This window comes from Solanum pennellii, chromosome 1, assembly GCF_001406875.1.
Source record: "Solanum pennellii chromosome 1, SPENNV200".
Classification (NCBI taxonomy): Eukaryota; Viridiplantae; Streptophyta; class Magnoliopsida; order Solanales; family Solanaceae; genus Solanum; species Solanum pennellii.
This window is the reverse complement of record NC_028637.1, coordinates 106,220,555-106,239,845: the sequence shown is the minus strand read 5'-3', so window position 1 is coordinate 106,239,845 and position 19,291 is coordinate 106,220,555. Positions and strand designations below refer to the sequence as shown.

The 19,291-nt window shown below is 33.6% G+C and overlaps 2 protein-coding genes across 2 annotated transcripts; both read right to left on the bottom strand.

The window, feature by feature from the left end:
- Positions 1-4,219: 4,219 nt before the first annotated feature.
- Positions 4,220-12,828, bottom strand: LOC107004595 (glycoprotein 3-alpha-L-fucosyltransferase A-like). The gene is made up of 7 exons (XM_015202896.2): positions 12,305-12,828; positions 11,279-11,439; positions 9,847-10,088; positions 9,152-9,256; positions 7,112-7,268; positions 6,423-6,650; positions 4,220-4,931 (listed from the first exon to the last, which is right to left on the bottom strand). Exons 1-7 carry the CDS (start codon positions 12,707-12,709, stop codon positions 4,676-4,678), a joined length of 1,554 nt encoding a protein of 517 aa, XP_015058382.1. The 5' UTR covers positions 12,710-12,828; the 3' UTR covers positions 4,220-4,675.
- A 1,165-nt stretch (positions 12,829-13,993) lies between these two features.
- Positions 13,994-19,290, bottom strand: LOC107011238. Its single transcript, XM_015210653.1, has 5 exons — positions 19,024-19,290; positions 16,558-16,737; positions 15,059-15,332; positions 14,731-14,828; positions 13,994-14,634 (listed from the first exon to the last, which is right to left on the bottom strand). Exons 1-5 carry the CDS (start codon positions 19,168-19,170, stop codon positions 14,566-14,568), a joined length of 768 nt encoding a protein of 255 aa, XP_015066139.1. The 5' UTR covers positions 19,171-19,290; the 3' UTR covers positions 13,994-14,565.
- Position 19,291: the final 1 nt, after the last annotated feature.

Here is a 19,291-nt window from a genome sequence, read left to right as displayed (position 1 = left end):
ACATTTATTTCTTTAGGTGATCCAATATATATATATATATATATATATATATATATATATATATATATAAATAACAATATGAATAATTTGAATAACAATGATAATAACAATAACAATAAAAACAATATGCGAGTATCAATAAACATTAAATTACACTTCGATCATAAATTAATAAGTAAATAAAAATAACAGGCATAAAAAAAAAGAAAATATGATGGACTAATATACTTCAAATGAGGATGCAAAAAGATGACACAACTTAATTAGACATGTAAAATAGTAGCATTGTGTTGTTTGGATCTGAAACATCATTGTAGTTGAAAGGCAAATCTATCACACAAGGCTAATATATCATCGACACTCCAGTCCAACATTTGTGAATCGTCAATAAAGTAGTTTTGATCGTTATTCATTGGCATTAGTGCATCCATTTGGGGGACGTTATTTTTTAAAGGTTCCACTTGTGATGTGATTAACACTATGTTTGGATCATTGTTATCCATTGTATTGTATTGTATTATATCGTTATTATACCTACAATATTTGTTTTGATTGTTACTTAAAATGTATTGTACTGTAACAATGGAAACCCCTATTTTATGGAACAACCAATTTGGTGTGTTTTCATTGTTATTTAATTTCTTTTTTTCAATTATATCATTACCTAATATTTCAATATATTATTTTACATGTTACCTTAATTATTTGAACCTAGTCAAACCTCTTACCCTAGAATAATTAAGAATAATTTAGTAAATTTATAATTATCAATGTGGAACTTTTGTCATTCATTAACACCCCACCTCACGCCCAGTGCTTAGCATCTGGTGCATGGGCAATTTGATTTTGGGGGCCCCAACGTCGGGTGAGATGGGCCCTGCTCCGTTATCATGTTGAGATTAGATCTTAGGCCTAACTCACGCCCCAAAAGTTAGCTCAAAGCCTTATAAGAAGTCCATTAATTGTTGCTAGCAAATACCACTATTTTTGGTTTTCTCTTTGTGATATTCTCAATCGAAGCAATATTTGTAGTCATGGCTAAAGATGAGAAAGATGAGGGAAGATGTGTTTGTTTAGATATGGGGAATCAAATAACTCTGTTGTCGTTGTTGTGTGTTTTCTTTGCCTAAGATTGACTCTTATTTGTAGGAAAAATTAAGGCTTAAAACTTTGAATAGTTTGAATTAGAGAATTATTTACTGTCCATCAGCAATAATTTTTGGTATGAAATTAAATTACGATGGATTTGATATCAAATTAGATGTTGTCGTCTTAAATATGTTATTTATGACTTTGATCATATATGTTGACCAATTTTTATTTATTAAGAGAATAATTTAATTGGATTAATGCATGTTTGACATTGCCGTTAAAAGTAACTTATTTTTAGAACTATTATCTTTTTAAATAACTTTTCAGAGGAGTGCTTTTGAAAAGAAAAAACAATTTGTGTTTGGCTAATTCATTTGAAAAATTTAAGCAAATTGTGTTTGACTAGATTTTCTTAAAAAAATGCTTTTGAGAGTTAAACTACGATAAATGACAAATATTAATGTACTTTTAATTTTAAGATTACTTTATAGAGATAAACTAAATTAAACATCTATTACAAAATCAAAATTTTATTTTTATCATATTCATTTTCAATCAATATCTTACATTTTTGGGGGGTTGAAATCTTGAATTGTTATTTTTTTTCTAATCTTGTAAAAATATTGTTGTTACTTTTTTTCTAATTCTATAAAATAATAAATAAAAATAATACATTAATGTAAATAAAATATAGAATTTATTAAATATAAATAAAAATAAAATAATTAAAAAAACTTAACCGAACATGTCAGATATATTAATTAATAATATATATGTCATAAATTTTTAGCTTATTTTCAATCGTAAAAAAACTGTTTCTGCTTTCATTTAAAAATAATGTTATACACTTGTCAAACACCTAATTTTTTTAAAATAATTTTTTTATTCAAAGCAGTGCTTATGAGCTGCCAACAACATTATCAAACAGGCTCTTAATATAAGTTAGTAATATCACAAAAGTAGATCATAGAGTAATAACGAATGTGTTTGCTTCTACTCATTTCAATCATCACGAAGTTAAAATAAAATCGTATAGTTTAATTTACAAATATAAAATTAAAGATTAAAGCAAGCAAGCAAATTTTAAATATTAGCCATGAATTTTGAAATATCAATTTTAACAATATTTCAATATACAGAAAATATCTCTTTTTGAAAAAAATAATAATACAATATTTATTGAATATTAAATGGTAGTATGAGTGTATAATTATAATTATTGCATCGCTTCAAAGAACATTATTATTTTCTTCAATTTTGACAAAAATATTATTTAGTAAAAACTTTTTTCCGATATAATATATGTTGAAAATGAAATACTTCTTAAATTTGTGTTTGTTATTATTTGATATTCACCAAACATATCACTTGACTCGCATTAAAAACTTTTCTCAATTAATTTTACGACAAACTAATATAAAATAATTGCACAAAACAGTGATCAAATAATTAATATGTTCACACATCATGAGAAAAAAGAGAAATTTTATGAAAATGAATTAAATACGAACACTATGATTCATATTAGACAAAATAACACAAAAAAAATCTTCAATTTCGAAGAAAAAGGCATAGCTTAATAATACTATAATTATGAGTAAAATAAATAAATTAATGCTATAATTAACTTTTTTTAAAAAAATACAAACATTTATTTAACATTTAATGGTGATATGTGTATGATTACAATCATTGCATCACTTGTAGAATAATATTATTATTTTCTTCAATTTTAGCAAAAACTTATTTAGCAGAGACTTTATTCACTTTCAAATATATTAAAAACTAAGCCATGTTTACATTTATATTTGTTATAGTCCTATACTCACCAAGATATCACTCATTTCAAATTGAAAATTTTTTCTAAATTGATTTTGCGGCAAATTAACATAAAATAATTACATAAATACTGATCAACATAATAATGCGTTTACACAGTGAAAAAAGAAAAAAAGAGAAATTTTATAAATATGAATAATACAGTTAATACAACAAAATAACAAAAAAAAAATTATTCTCACCCTAACTTAAGTGTGTGCACTGTCCCTAGTACAAGAAATCTAATCACAAAAAAAGAGCATCATTCGCTACTCCTCTTGGACAATGAAGGTTCGAAGCTAGCTACATTGGGGGTTGGGGGGGGGGGTTTCATGAAAAAATATTTTTTAGGAAAATAAGTAAAACTCTTTTTTTTTTTATTGTTTAGTAAGTAAAAATAATTATCTTTGAACATTTATATATAATCTAGACAAATACTATGGAAGGTGACAGTAATAACTTGGATGTAGGGTGGTAGAGATGGGAGCTACTGAGGTGGAATGAAGATGAAGCACATTGTAATGGAGAAAGAAACTATCCGTGAGGAACGTCAGTTTGTAAAATTTATTTTTCCTAATCTCCTAAGATGAGGTGGAAAGTCATTTTTTTTCAATTCCTAAAGAAACTCGATAGTTTACTAACATTATACATTAATTACGTGAGTTGGCTTCTAATTTATAGTCACGTTTGTATATGTATAATTCGACACAAACTAATAATTCTTTGTTTGATTTGTATTTATATACGATTGTTTGTATTTGTATATGACGATGATTTCCTTTGATTTTTCCATTGTCATCGTATACGTTCAATCTTTTTGTATATAATTATTTAAAGTTTGTATAAAAGTGTAGTTTTTGAATTTTATATAATATTATTTTATATAATGTAAAATATATTTTATATAATTGTTTAAAGTCCATACGTTTATGTTTATATCAATCTCTTATTTCTAGTTTTATTATATTTGGATAATTCCAGACCTTATATTACCTAATTACACAAAAGCACATGAATTATACAAAAAAATCTGCGAAAAAGCACATGAATTATACAAAAGAATCTGCAAATTACACAAACGAGATGTGTATATAAATTATTATCCTCTCTAGCTCGTCTCTCTCCTCTCTTTCCCAGTCTCTCGATGAAATATACAAATACATAAGTTTAACATACAATTATCTAATGGATATACACATACAATTTATCGCTCTTCCACTCTCTGCCCTCTCTCGCTCGTCACTCTCCTCCCTATAACTACGAATTGTAATTAGCAAATTATAGTTATGAAGTATTAGATCATTTATTGTTTAATACATAATGTTTTTATGCCTTAATTAACCACACAAAAACTACTATAGTCATGGCTACAAACTTATATTCATGATTATGGAAGTGCATAAACTTCTTATAAAGAAAAATAACCGTCACTTAAACATGTCAATACCTGTAACACTAACCAGCAGTCTGAACTAAACTACAACTCTCAGCTAAACCATCAGCTTAGCGAATTACTCACCGCACTAAAAATCACAAGTTATTTTATGGACATACCCATAAAAAGGGCAAAATTTGATCCTTCCTAACCTTCCTTGTGCTTGAAAATGTGAAGGATGAGAAGTTTACACCAAATATCAGATTCACCCTTTGTAACAATAACTTCCTGACTCTCCCTGGTTGCATCCATATGGCAAGATCCAGAACCAATACACGGCGCACGGAAAGAACAGAGAGTTACACCATGGCTTGCAATTCTGAACTTCAACTATACGAAAATGGCTTCAAATCTTGCACATGGGTGGCTTTCGATGTAATTCTTGAACTCAGTATCCCCGTTGAATCTGAAGGAGTATAATGCCTGTCTCTGTGTCAAGCCAAGAGGATATACTTTATAAATTTTGAGTTCATCTCCACCGCGAAGTACTTGAGGTCTTTCCTCCTTCCAAACTGGAACATGTTTAACAGACTTGAATTTTGCAAGCACAGCAGATTCAAAGGCCTGTAGCGATAAATTATTTGACCTGCGCAGATACAGAGATTATGATCATTCAAAGTTAACATCAACAAGATAAGGCATAAATTAAATAGAAGGAAAAAGTACAGGACATAAGTCGCTAGATATAGTGGGTGCAAGACTTCCATATAATGACTAAGAATTTCAGTGCAAATTTAAATGAAAAGGGTTCCAAGGTCCTTTCTCTTAGTTGCTCGACTACCAACAATTTTCAGGAACTTCCTGTTTCAGCCTATGAATCAATTAGAATTGCTGATGCAGAGGTTGAAATCGTCTCTATGTATTTCACATGCATTCTTGGTAAACACTCATTAAGCCAGGCAGCTAATTTGGTAGGTTAATATGTAATATGATCATGAAAATCAAAAGTGAGAACATCTCTGCTCTTATCTTTGCCTAAACATGGAGACAAACGGAGAGTATAAGGGGCCAACAGAGGCTGCAGACCATTTAGACATGTTTAGTAATTTGAAACTCAATTTTGTTCGGACAGCAATTTGAATTTCATAAGTTGTATTTTTTCTCATAAACAACCTCACAATTTTAAAAAATGATCAGAACTTCCCCAATTCTTGCACAACCTTACCAAATGAACAAACAATAGTTCATAACAAAGTACCATACACTACCAAAAGACCTTTCTAAAAAATACATGTATTGATCGAACTTTAGTTCATTAAAAAAGAAAATTGAACATGAGCTGTAGTGCAACTATTCTTTAATATAATCCTCCCACACAACCTCTTCACGTAGAGCACACATTTAATAAAAATATGGTTGGTAGTAGTAAATATGGTTGTAAATATGAATATGGTAAGGTTGGATTTATATCTACCAGCTTATGGATCTTTTTTTACACAATATAAACTTATGAGTCAAATTTTACATTTAAAATTTTTTGAAAAATTGCAACTTGAAATTTGAAATCCTACTTTTTCGGAGAATTTGAATTTAAAATTGAAGTTGAAGTATTGTGCAGATTTCATAAAGAAATGCTGGTTTCAAATAAAAACTTCAAACTGAGCACCCAAATGCTATGGCCAAACACCAACTAGGTTCCATTTAGCTCTTCAACATGAAAAATAATCACGTAACTTGGTGAAAGAAAAAAGAAAAAGAGAGAAGTAAATGATAACTCTTTTCAAGTGCATCCTGGACAACGGAACAAGGACAAAGGAAGAGTCTACACCATTCCCAGAGATCAAAGAAAAGCATCGGAGATTTCAGAAAATAGAAATCTGAAATATTATTCTGTCAGCGTAATTCTGGAGAATATTTGTCAAAAATTATCAATGATTGAGTAGATGAGTGAGAAACAACAGAAAATGAAGCAAAAAGAAACACTTAATAGGATAAAAGTAGTTGAACTGATGGGACAAGTAGACACGTATCTGTTCTAACATATTCAGAGAATATGGTTAAATATCTTTTTAATAATCAAAGAAAATATGCTTTAGATATTTGTGGTCAGAATGAAGTCACTGGAGATTGAAAATACCTTAGGAAAATGGAATCCATCTCAAACCTCCCCCTTTCACGTACATATACATGATAGACAGTTTCAGTCCCTCTGGTACATTTGCAGGGGCGCTTCATAAATTTTGGACTCCGCTCTTCTTTCTCCCGGATTCTAGTTGCCAACAAGATGCACAAACGACAAGATGAATGAACTGCTGCCATATCAACCAGGGCTTTGAAGGCATCAGATGGGCCCTCAAACTTCCACCTGAATGACGAAAGAAAATCATATGTTAGATGTCCCATTAAAATTAAGAAGCATTTAGTAAAACTCAAAAGGGAAGTAGTAGTGTTTTTATAACTAAAGACAAGCAGAGAAAGAGAGAGAGAGAGAGAAAGAGCCATTGTGTTGTCATCCCAAATTATTTATCCAGCTCAATTAAACAGCAGTATCTAGATATAAGTTGGTTAAAAACTGGAAATACCAGAAGTGAAAACAATTTAGTAAAATGGGTCAGTGTTACTTAGTAATTTTATGTTGAGAAGGTAGCAGATGACTTGGAAAAAGAAAAGTCTATACATTGGAAAAGTGGATAAATTTTGGGATAATCCAAAAAGGAGAGCCGGATAATCAAATTTGTGATTGAGGGAATTCAAACAAGAAGAGCACCATCCTATTATCAAGTGAACTGGAGCCAAACAAAAAGAACAATTTTCAGTGATGCATACCTTAATGACTCATTATATGCAATAGGGTTTTCAGCAAGATACTTCATAGTCTTGGCAACTGATGCAGCGTCTTTTAGCTCTTTAATGTGCAAGACTGAAGTAGGAGAAGGAGCAAAGTCTTGGATGTTTGGAGCACCAACCACCACCGGGATTGATCCTACAAGTTTAAAAGTCTTACTTTTGTCAGCAGTAAAGAGTTGAAAACCTTACAATTCACCTGAACTGGTAAGATTGTCAAAATCTCAAACATGGGATAAAACTTGAACAAAAAAATAGTCTTAGAACATATATATAATTGACATTGAGCCCCGATATGTTTACCCTAGTTATAGATGAGGTAACTAACAAAATACAATATGAGGTTCTATGGTGCATGTTATTTGCTGATGATATTGTGTTAATTGACGACATCGGCGACGGTGTCAACCAAAAGCTTGAATTGTGGAGAAGCACTTCATACTTCGGAGGACAAGCAGAAGTAAGATTGAATACATGCACTGCAAATTTAGTCAACATGAAGAGCAAAGTTAAGGTGAGTCAGATAGGATTTGGGTGCCTAAATGCAATTCCAAGAGAATGGGACAATAGATGAAGATGGTTAATCTTAGAATCAAAACCAGATGGTTGAAATGGAGTTGTTCTACAAGTAGTGAATATTGGGCCACTAAACTGCAACATGTTGACAAGATGAGTATTGAAGAGATGTGGATCCTAAGATGGATGTTCGGGGCATAGATGATTAGAAGAGATTAAACAGAACCATATCAACCAAAAGGTGCAAGTAGCAAACATTGGGGCTAAAAGGAGAGAAAGTCACTTGAGAAAATCTGGTCATATCATGTGATGAACCGGTATTTAGGTGTAAAACCATGGTGAATAAAGGTGCTAATGAAGAACGAGATAGGCTAACAATTTCTTGGAATCCATTCAGACTTGTCTAAAGACAAGGCACAATGAAAGAAAAAAATATATATGGGTAATATCCACTAATTAGGAATATGGTCATGTTAGTATGTCTAGTCCGGCCCGATGGTTTGCCAAAGAGTACTTTTTTTTTTGAAATTGGTAACTTGGGAGTACTTTTTTACCAGGGAAACCCGAAGCCACTACCCTTTTGGGTGCGCACAGTGTAAAACCTCCACTCCTATGCAATAGCTCGCTTAATTTGAGCATTTTCTTTGCCCATGTAATCCTTCTGGGTGGCCCACTGGTTTGGGCTTGGGACTTCCATGTTGGAAGTCCCAAGTTTGAAACCCCTTGCCAGCGAAAGCAAGGGGGTTGCCTTTTGGGTCAAGCCCGTCACACTGGGCTTGCCAAGACTTGGCCCAGTGGTTTGGCTTGACTCACATTGTTCATTCTACAAAAATACAAGTTCAAATCCAAGCCATTTTTGAATGTATCAAGAATTTATTAGAACTCAAATTTTTGTCCTTCCAACTTCTATAAGTAACTGTAAGTTTATATACTGTGTCATACAGATGCAAAAACAGTCACTTATTTATGCACAGTACACTAGCAACAGATCTATGGAATATGTTTAATTCTATTTTTGGGAAATGGCATACAGTATGCCATACAGCATCAATGAAACTCTAGAGAGTTGGAGCAGCAAGAAAGTTGACAGCGCCATACAGCATCTGGAAGATGATGCTTGCTGATATCTTTGGTAGCATATGGATTGAAAGGAATAGAAGATGTTTTGATGGAATGAAAGGCTAAATGCGGCCAATGCATCCCCTTGTTAGCTCCCTGGTCATAAGACAGTTTTTTTTCCCTAGCTAACAGGTTTTCTTTTGCTTTTGCTTCTATATTTTTTGACTATTATGCATCTTCTTGATGCGCCTCTAATGAAGCCAATTACTTCATCAAAAGAAATTCCACCTTCCGAGATCTGCTAGTAAATACAGAAGATCTAACTAAAACCACATCAGCATGCAATGGGAGCACCTATGTCTTACCTGTAAGGGAGGGAGAACTAAGCTAAAATCACAGTGAAAACCCAAGTCTACATTACCAACTAAGAAATACAAATGTGATTACCAGCTACAAGAGACTGAAAGAATTTTTCAGTTACATAATCCTCCTCATTAGAATTCTCAAAAGCCAAGCTAAACTTGTAGCGCTTCAGTGCTTCCACTTTGTTAACTGCCATCAAATTGAGAACAGAGACCACAAGTTAGATTTAATTGGATTTCCTTTTCCTTTTTGACAAGTAACAATAAAGATTTAATGGGATATCAGGGCACACCTAAACCAAATGCATGTGAAGAAACCACATCCAGACAGATGATTTATCCACAACACCTTTTCTCGGTATACTTTTGTTTCAACAAATCTTAATGTAATTTCTTCAGAATGAAATTTCAACAATTTAAATACTATATTCCAACTTATTTCAACTCAAACTTTAAGCAAGAACAAATGCAAAATAACCCATTGACATGGCAAAATCACTGGCCTAGCATAAACTCAAATCACACGCCCACACCAAAATACTAAAAGACAACACACATTCATATTTACATTATTAGCCAGGAGAAAAGACATAAAGTTCACATTGGTAGAAAAAACCTGTCTTCTGAAGGAATGTGGTGACACCGAGGAAGAGTCAATCAAAATCCATAATATTATCCCAAGGACAAGAATTAGCTCCACAGTTGTACTATTTTACTTAGAAAATGCCATCCATATTTTATCCTTTTTCTTCAGAAGTTGGATAATTGAAATATACTAACCTCTTCCATCTTTGTTACGATGACAACTTCCATAAGAATCAATTCTGATATTTGCCCTTTCAAGGGCTTCTAAAGCTTGCAAGCGGAAGTTGCGAGCACCACAATTAGAAATGAAAGCCGCTGCTAAGGCATTCTCTGTTTTAGGTTGTACTGGAGCCATGATATCATATTCAGCCCAAGAGAAGTACCCAACAGGAACATCTGAAGAGAGGCTTGTTGTCATTACAACATCATATCCCCTTCTGTATGTGAGTGAAAAAAATGAAATAGGTCAGGAAAATTATGTAAATTTTAAATCTCAACCACTCTAGGATCCTTGAGAACTTTGGCTGCATAGACTAACTTTGTGATTCGATATTAAGAAAAAGCACTAACCAAGGGAATTTCAGAATCCGTCATGGCAGGTAGCATTGGTTTAAATACCATGTATATAATGCTAAGCCAATTTTTAAGCAAGGTTATAGAAAAATCTCAACTACAACATAATCCAAAGATCTTTTGGTAGATAAATTAACTTTGTGATCAAACTTATGATTGATGCTGCTGCATAGCGTCAAGTATCTGGTGGTGCTCAATAGATGCAACTTTTTAATAATTTCCTTTTGTTTAATAGGTATGGTTGCACATAAACTTATGTTCGGTAAGGTCTTAAGTCATACACCACCCCTTAAAGTTATCCATAGAATTCACTTAAGACACCCAACCAAACCTGATACTTGTTCAACACCTTAACTGTTCAAAAAATTGTTCTTATTAGACACTGAAAATAAGTTCTGATCAGGTCCCATAATATCTAATTACCTAGCCGTGAGTAGTAAACCCCTACTAATTCATCCGACATAGTGAAAGACCTCAAGAGTAGACAAATTATATTTATCATCTTAGATACCCTTAATAAAGTAAACAAAAAGAAAAGAACTTCTTTGTAAGTAAAATAGGTTGACTTATACCACTCAGAAACTAAGTTCTCCCCTCATCCTCAAATTGACCATACAGGAAAAGCCAAATTCTTATTCTTTTGCCCCTAAAGGAATGAAGAAAACCAACAATATTCACTCACAAAATCACATTGAACAAAGAACACAGCAAATGCAGGGCCCTGTGATTATTTGGTCGATCTGAATCTGAATTATTTTCTACAGGGAATATATTGGTGCCTAACGAAGCATGCATTCATGTTATCCGTTTTTAAACATCTTACTATGACAAAATGTTGGACAAAGGATCTATAGCTGCAAATGTGCTTATAATGCAAAAGCTATCTAAATCTAATAACAATGCATAACATACTAGTTACCCTTGTCTCAGAAAAAACAATGCATAACATACAAAAGAATAATGTGATGAAAATGTTACTTGGAAAAAAATGAAAGACAAATGTGCATTGACGGCAGGGAATGCAATAAGATTTTTTCATAATGTGCTTACCCACCGTCGTGCCAGAGTAATGTTGTTCTCAGCATAGTATTGAGCTGACTCCATAGATTGTAGCACGCTAGCTATGCCAGCTTGTCGTGGTAGCCGAAATTCTGCATCAGACTTCTTATCGAAATTGGTTCCAAACTTACATCCCACCGGACAGGAGTTCAATGTCTATATAGTGATTGAACAGAAGTATAAGGTATAGTGACTGAACGGACATCAAAATTCAATATAAGATCATAAATTTCAACCCATATCTAAAGTCTCCTCGCAAAGAAATCACAACAACCAAAAGACATCACACCTAAAAAAACTCTCCTGCTATATCCGAGCAACAATCCAAAAGTCTGAAGTCAACCAGTCACTCTTAAGCATACTATGATGTCAACACTATATCCGAGCAACAATCCAAAAGTCTGAAGTCAACCATGCACTCTTAAGCATACTATGATGTCAACACATATGGGATTTAGGAAACAGACTCTTCACCCTATAATAAAGAGCTCTACATAACTTGCAAGCAAATCCATAAAAAAAAATGCACTATCCAAAAAGACTTGGGAATATCACTAAAAGCAGTGTTGAAAACAAAAGCAACTAGCTCTAAATCCCAAACTAGTAAGTTCCACTATATGGATCCTCATTATCCATTATGCCCATTTGGCCCATTTATTTCCATTTCAACAAAAAAAGAAAAAAAAACTGCATCCATTTTTGACAATTCTTTAATTTTAACTTTCTACCTGACATCTTGAAAGACCACCAGATTCAAAAGTTTCTTTACTTTCTTGAACTCCTCGAATGACATCTTTAAGACCATGAGATTAAAACTCCTTTATTTTGGTACATTCTACGTGTCTTTAGTACTAAACACCAGAAGATTCAAAGTTTCTGTACTTTCTTGAACTTCATATCTAGTGACATCTTTTAAGACCACAAAATTCAATAGTCTTTCTACTTTCTTAAACTCCATATCAAAATCAAAACCACAAATAAATTGAAAAGGATGCATTAATAAGCAGAAGTAAAAAGTAACCTGTTCACGGCCACGAACAAGAATTGGTTCTTTGTCAAAATCTCTGGAAAAGGCCACAGAATCTTCCCTTTCCAACCACTCCTCACAGCCCCCTGGTACTAAACCTTGATCGACCTCACTAACCAAAACACCCAATTCGGCCTCATCAACAGCCAGTTCAGTGGTGGACCGAGAAGACGTTGTGAACTGATAGAAGGAGTCAGCCCAAGAATTAACAAGATTGGCTTTTTCAGCCATGTCAATTTTACTCAGAAAAGAAATTTCTGCTATAAACACAAGGGCAACGAAGAGAGGTAACCAACTACGCCATTTTTTATTGGGTATGTTTGAATTAGAGGATGACCCAATTGAACTGGGTGCTTCATCTGCCCAAGGGAACCTTTGAATTGGAATACCAGTAGCCATCAATCGCTAAAATTGAGAGAAAGATGAAGAAAAATAGACAAGCGGATTCTTGAATTTCTTGGTATTCATTCACGTTATTATCAAAGTGGCGTTAGCGATACTGGAGAGGGTTTTGGCGTATATAGGACAACTAAAAACTTGTAGTATATATAATGTAAATTTTTCCAAAATTAGTGTATAATTTACACGTGTGCCGGAGTCCTTATTTTATTTTTCAAGTTGGTTTGATTTCACTTTCCAAATTTGTGTTTAAATTGTTAAGGAAAAAATTATAATAGATTTTTTTTTGTAATTTTTGAAATTCGAGAAATAAATTGAAATAAGTATATTTTCAATATGAGAATCAAGTATATGAAACAGAGAAGTACTACTTAAAAGTTATTTATGTCGATAATTATTCAAATTTAATTGCGTTTGATATAATTTTTCATCTTTTGTTCTCTTTTGATTTGGTGGGATAATCAAAGATTATACTCCACAACATTTATCAAATTATTTTATGTCATGTTTATGAGTGTTTCAAAATAGTTTTATCCCACTATTTATAATAAAATAATAAAATATTATTCATATACTAGAAAATAAAATAATTTACGAGATATCTTATTTATTTATGCAAACCAAACAACTCACCCACTTGATCGGTATGTCTAGATCATAGTGTGGTTACCACTGGATTGCTATTGTATTTAGCTGTTACTATTTGACTAATGATTTTTTTATGTAGTTTTTCAAACTATCACTAACCATTCTAGCCCCACCGTAAGGGATCGTTTGATTGAAAACCAGTCATCCCAAAAATTAATTATCTTGAATTAATTATGTTGAAATAACCTATCTCATTCTATTTATGAAATAATTTATCTTATTTATATATGGGATAACTTAATTTCACTCTGTATATAAGATATCTTGTCACTATGATATAAATAGTGGAATAAGTTATCTCAAATATGTCAACCAAACTTTTATCTTTGTCCCGGGACTGCTTCACCATCCAAGGCACGACGGTTACGAAGAGAGGTGGATGGCTCCGTATCATTGATACAATCCAAAGAAAACCATAGGCCAAAAGCTTGACATTGAAGTGGGAGAGCTCAAGATCATATGCTGGCTTCCCAATAAATTAATGTAAATCTCATACCTTGCTATCGTAAACACATAATAACTCCACTTTCAATATTGAAACACAGAGGACTTTGTTCTGCAACGCAGATCAGAACAAAGAAACAGTGCCAAATAAAAGAGAACAGGACTAGGAAAAAAAAGAAGCTGAAGACACAGTAAAGGAGGATTGACAGAATTCCACTAAATATACGTAGAAAAGTACATGTGCATCTTCAAATGAAAGAACAAACAAACAAAAGAATTTAGCTATTGAAGTCCTCCAGCTAAAGTTTATATAGACATTTGTTCTCTACTGATAATTTTCTAGTTACCCTGCCCTCTCCCCCACCCCCAAATGTTTTCTTTCTCGTGTATAACACTTACGCTTGTATGGATACTTATCTACACGTCATTTACAGCATTATTGCTATATCGACACTATGCAAATGCACGCTAGAATGTTCCTACTCTACTTTTTTTAACCCAAAAAATGATACGCCCAACACTCTACTACCTGCAACATCCCGTACACCTTTCTCAAATTTGTCATCCTCCTTTAGAAAAGCAACAACAAAATTACCAACTCCTTGTGTTGAGAGTCCACTTCTCCAGTATTTCACCACCCCTCAGCTACCTTTCAAAAGTCTTACATTGGCCATAGTCTTCTGATTGGTTTTGAGCTTTACTTTGTCACTACTCTGGAACATAGAACTAGCTCCTGTCATTGTTTGGTGAAGAATTTCCAAGATTTACTTGGTTATTTTTCTGGAACATGGTACTAGCAACTCCTGAACTCTCGTATTCCTTGTTGGAACGACCTGAAGTACACATACAGCAACGAGGTAAGGGCTTTTTTTACAACCATTAAAAATCATTTTTTTCAAAGGTAATGGGAAGAAGTTGATGCACATTACTTGCTCTTGCTCTGTAGAGTCCACCGAAGCTGTCTTCATCTTTTTGCATCTCGAGTTTTCATCTAAATCTTCATCCAAGAAATTCTGACCTGAACCTTCTGCAAAATTTCTAACAATGTCAAAAAGAATATTAACAAATATACAATTTACACAAACTATATTGTACTTATGTTTAATGTTACATTAAAAATGATCCTTTGGTTTTTCAGAATCCCAGGAATCTAAGATGTAGAACGACAAGTTCCACGTTTAAGTCTTTGCTGAAGACAGCCTATCCTCGAATCCTCAACTAAAAACAATTTTAACATAAACGTAGCAAAGTGCTTACCAGTAACTCTACAAACTGTTTTCTGCAGTTCTCCCGGTTTGGAAGGGATTAAATTTGATATCGTTTTGTATACACAAGATGAAGAAGACCTCTCATCTCTTGTTTGTTTCCCCTTGCAAAGGAGATCACTACAAAATTGGCTATCCATAACCTGATGATGCCCATCACCGCGTAGATATTTCAAGCAATCATGAGAATCAGCTGCGATATACACAACAGGTGGCTGCCTCACAGTCTTGATCTTCTTCCAAGAGCCATGATGCAGAAAAGGTAACTGGAAGAGAAGGGAAAAACTGTCAAGGAAGATCCACCGAGGTTTTTTTCATTTTCTTTGTAAGAAGGGTGGGTGCTGTTTTCGTTGTCATTACTGAATACTAGTGGGGCATGAGGGGTCAATTTTGTGAAGATCCCTAGTGATCTATGTTGCTAGGACTCTTCAAAAATGTCGATGGTGCATGTTGGATCCTCCAGAAGTAGTGCATATTTGGAGGATCCAACATGAGTGCAGAAGCCTTTTTTCAAGTGTCAGAGCGATACCGCTCACAAGTACTTCAGCCATAAACCAAAACAGGAGGCAAATAATCAGGAACTATAAATATTATGCAAAAATTTATATTCAACCAGCATCCCTTTAGAAAGCATGAAACCTACAAACAAGTTCATTCTCAAACAAAGCAAGGATATCTTCCTAAAAGAGAAAGGATGTAAAAAGTAGGAATTTAATATTTAAGCTTCCTTCCCCAATTAATAGGAAATTACAATGGATCACTTACACTTGTAAAGTAAGATTGAATCAAGATCTTCTTCTCTCCCCATTCTCTCATGGCCTCCTCCTATTAATGGCTATACCTGACGTTAATTTTTCCCTCTCAATTCTTGAATTTTGTCATCTCAAATAAAAAAGGCAAGACACCAAAATTTGTTTCTTTGAACTTTAGAAGTCATTCAAGAAAAGCCAAAAAATGAAGATCACATCAAATACTTGATATTTACTTTATCTGCTCATCAACATAATTTATTTTGGTTATATATGCTACTTGTATATACTTATATAACCTAATTGTTTGTAGAACAAAATAAATATAATTTTCTAAGACCGTAAAAGTAGTATTTCTTTTCCATTCAACTATTTGCCTGTGGTTATGTAAAATGACGATCGCATCAAATCAATGTTTAAGCTATTTCTCACACAGCATATTTTCACATATACAGAATTGTAGCATGTTAACTACATGCATACATATATATAGAGAAACACTCAACACACACATTTAGAATATCAGCTGTGTATTTTTGAATCCTTTTTCTTCTTGATGTTGCGTGATTTACACTTACAGTCAGATTAGTGCAGTAAAGTAGTAAGACTTGTTTTTGGTGTGAAAATGTCGCCGGCCCTAAAATATATTTCTGCCTCTGCCCCAGCTCATTGTTAAAAATGCAGCCAAAAAGGGCCTTGTTAGCTCTAGAAATAAAGAATGAACTAAAATTAGGCTCCTGACCTGCTTGGAAGCTTTGTTGACATGTGCAGATAACTCTTCTGACAAATTTCTGCAGCTCAGGTTCATTTCCACAGATCCAGCACGCAATGCCATGGATCTGTGTAACTGCTTAACAAATGAAGATTCAAGACAGTCCAGAAATGCATTGTGCTTCGTATTTGTCCATCCTGTGTACTTTTCCTGAAGTTAAGACGTGAAATATGCTTGTTATCCTGATATATTCTGGCAAGTTAATGCTCATTAAGTTAAAATTGGATAAACATATCAAGAAATATGCATGCCACAAGAAATGCTGCATATACTGCTTCCTCCTTGGTCTTTCCGACTATCTTTCTTGTTTTCTTTTCTAAACTGATTGGTGAATCTAGGTGGTTTCATCCCTAGTATACTTAATCTTTTGATGCTCTCAGCAGTGAAGAATAAAGGCAGCGAGAAATTTTTTGAGATTTCTAATCACATCTGAGGTCTCCAACACATAAGATGTTGCACTTTTTGGCTTTTCTTCCCTATGTAATATACATTTTTTCTCACTTCTCCCTTCTTTTTCTTGAAATACACTTGATTATGGAAAGTCATTTCCATGCTTGAACCAAACACTTCAAAAACTCAGTTCTTCCCCCTAGTTAGCCTTTTGCATGCTTGATTTCAAGCTTTATCACAGCAGTCGGAACTAACCAAGTATCTTCTATGGAGCGCCCAGAGAGATCAATGTAGTGGAATCACTCTATGCAAACAAAGTGTATAGAGTATACCTTACAAGCACTATCATATTAACACAGCCAAATGAAAACCTAGAGACTTGGGGGATCTAAAATCTCTGATAAAACAGGTAGTCTCAGGGAAACACCTTTTAGAAGTAGAAATTCCATTCTCAAAAGTCCTATTACATCATTTATATAATTATGATAAAAGAATTTCAAATCAAGGTACACTTCCCACACATGCTGCAGTTTCAACAGAACAATTCAATCTATTAATAGATTATTAATATTAACTGCACGAGCCGAGTGTCTGTCGGAAACAGTCTCTCCACTCAAAGGTAGGGATAAGCTGGCATACACTTTACCCTCCCAGAATCCACTTTGTGGAACTACACTAGGCAGTGGCGGAGCCACCTTATCGCTAGGAGGTTCATCTGAATCCCCTTTGGCGGAAAATTATTATTTATACATGATTAAAATAATTTTTTAGGTATAAATAGTAGATGTCGAACCCCCTTCGGCTGCTTCGTGTGCCTATTTCTTCAAAATTTGAATTCCCTTGTTGAAAATCCTTGCTCCGACACTGACACCGGGTATGTTGTTGTTGTAATATTAATTGCATAAAAGGGCAGTCCGGTATTAATATTAACAGCATGTGCAGGATTAATGCATCAACATGACTAACCAAGAAGTTTGACACAAGTTTTAAGCATTGAATGACTACATATTTAGAAATGTAGCTTTAAAGAAAACTAGGTTCTGAAAGTGACAATGAAGTAACCTTTTTTAAAACTAGGGAATAGAGCCAACTTCGGACTATTACACCGAGTACTTCTTACCTCCCACCAGCAGGCTGACTGCGATTCTTTTTATGAGTATCCTACAAGATCTTATAATCCAATAAAGAAAGAGAATTTCAGCCTGATACACCATACACTAATGGCATCACCAAAATTCTACACAATTAGAGTAGTCTGAATCTATAGGTGAAAGTCTCCAATAAAGACTCTGACAATGGTGTAAAGTAATGCTCAAGCGTGTAAAATTCTTTTTGATTACATCTGAAAATAGGTGATTTGGGATGAGCATGACAAGCTAAATACTCATGATTGATCATCTACAAGCTCCCATTTTTTCTTTGATGCTAATTTTCCAGTTCAGCCTTTAAACAAGAACTTATCAACAACTCTTCACAACTTCAACGAATAATGACTCCTTTTCCTCCTTCTCAACACAGAGAAATATAGAAGTTCAATAAAAAGAGAATTCATGTGAACAAAAACTCCAACCTGCAGTATACACGAGATGATAATATAATCCCACCATCCTTGCCACAAGAACTGTTCTTTGTCTCTTTAACACCAAAAAAAAAAAGCATAATTCCACTTCTTCCAACTCCAAAAACAAACTTAGGTTATGCTAAATATTCTTTAACCAGATTAAAAACAGAATTGAACTAACATATCACGCGTAGATCTTTAACCCGATCTCTAATTAAACTAGTGAGCCAATTTTTCAATTTCTCCCTTCAATAATTCTCAAGCTAAATATCCTCTCTCTATATATCATATCTAGTCGCTGCTCCGTCTAAAAAAATCATACGGACAACAGAGAACCCATACAGTCACCAATATCAGCATCTACTACCAACAATTTAGGAAAATAAACAAAGAAATAACCTTATAGATACTAAATCATAAAATAATACCAAACGATACACGAGATTTAACAAGGAAGAATCGCAAATAAAGTAAATATGGAGTACCTTGGTAGCATTTTCACTCTGTAGCAAAGTATCTTTGAAATCTGCAATACTCGAAGACAACTCACCAGAATTCAACCGGGTCAACTCATTAGCGCAACTCTCCGACGACGACGACGCCGGTCTCTCCTTCCGGTAGCTCTCTTCCATTTTATATTCTCCGATAATGTGAGATTTGAATAAAAGATCAACAAATATCTACTCTATATACAAGCAGGTGACTAAAAGCGTGAAGTTTGGGGTAGGGTGGGGTTTGGGGGGTGGGGGTTTG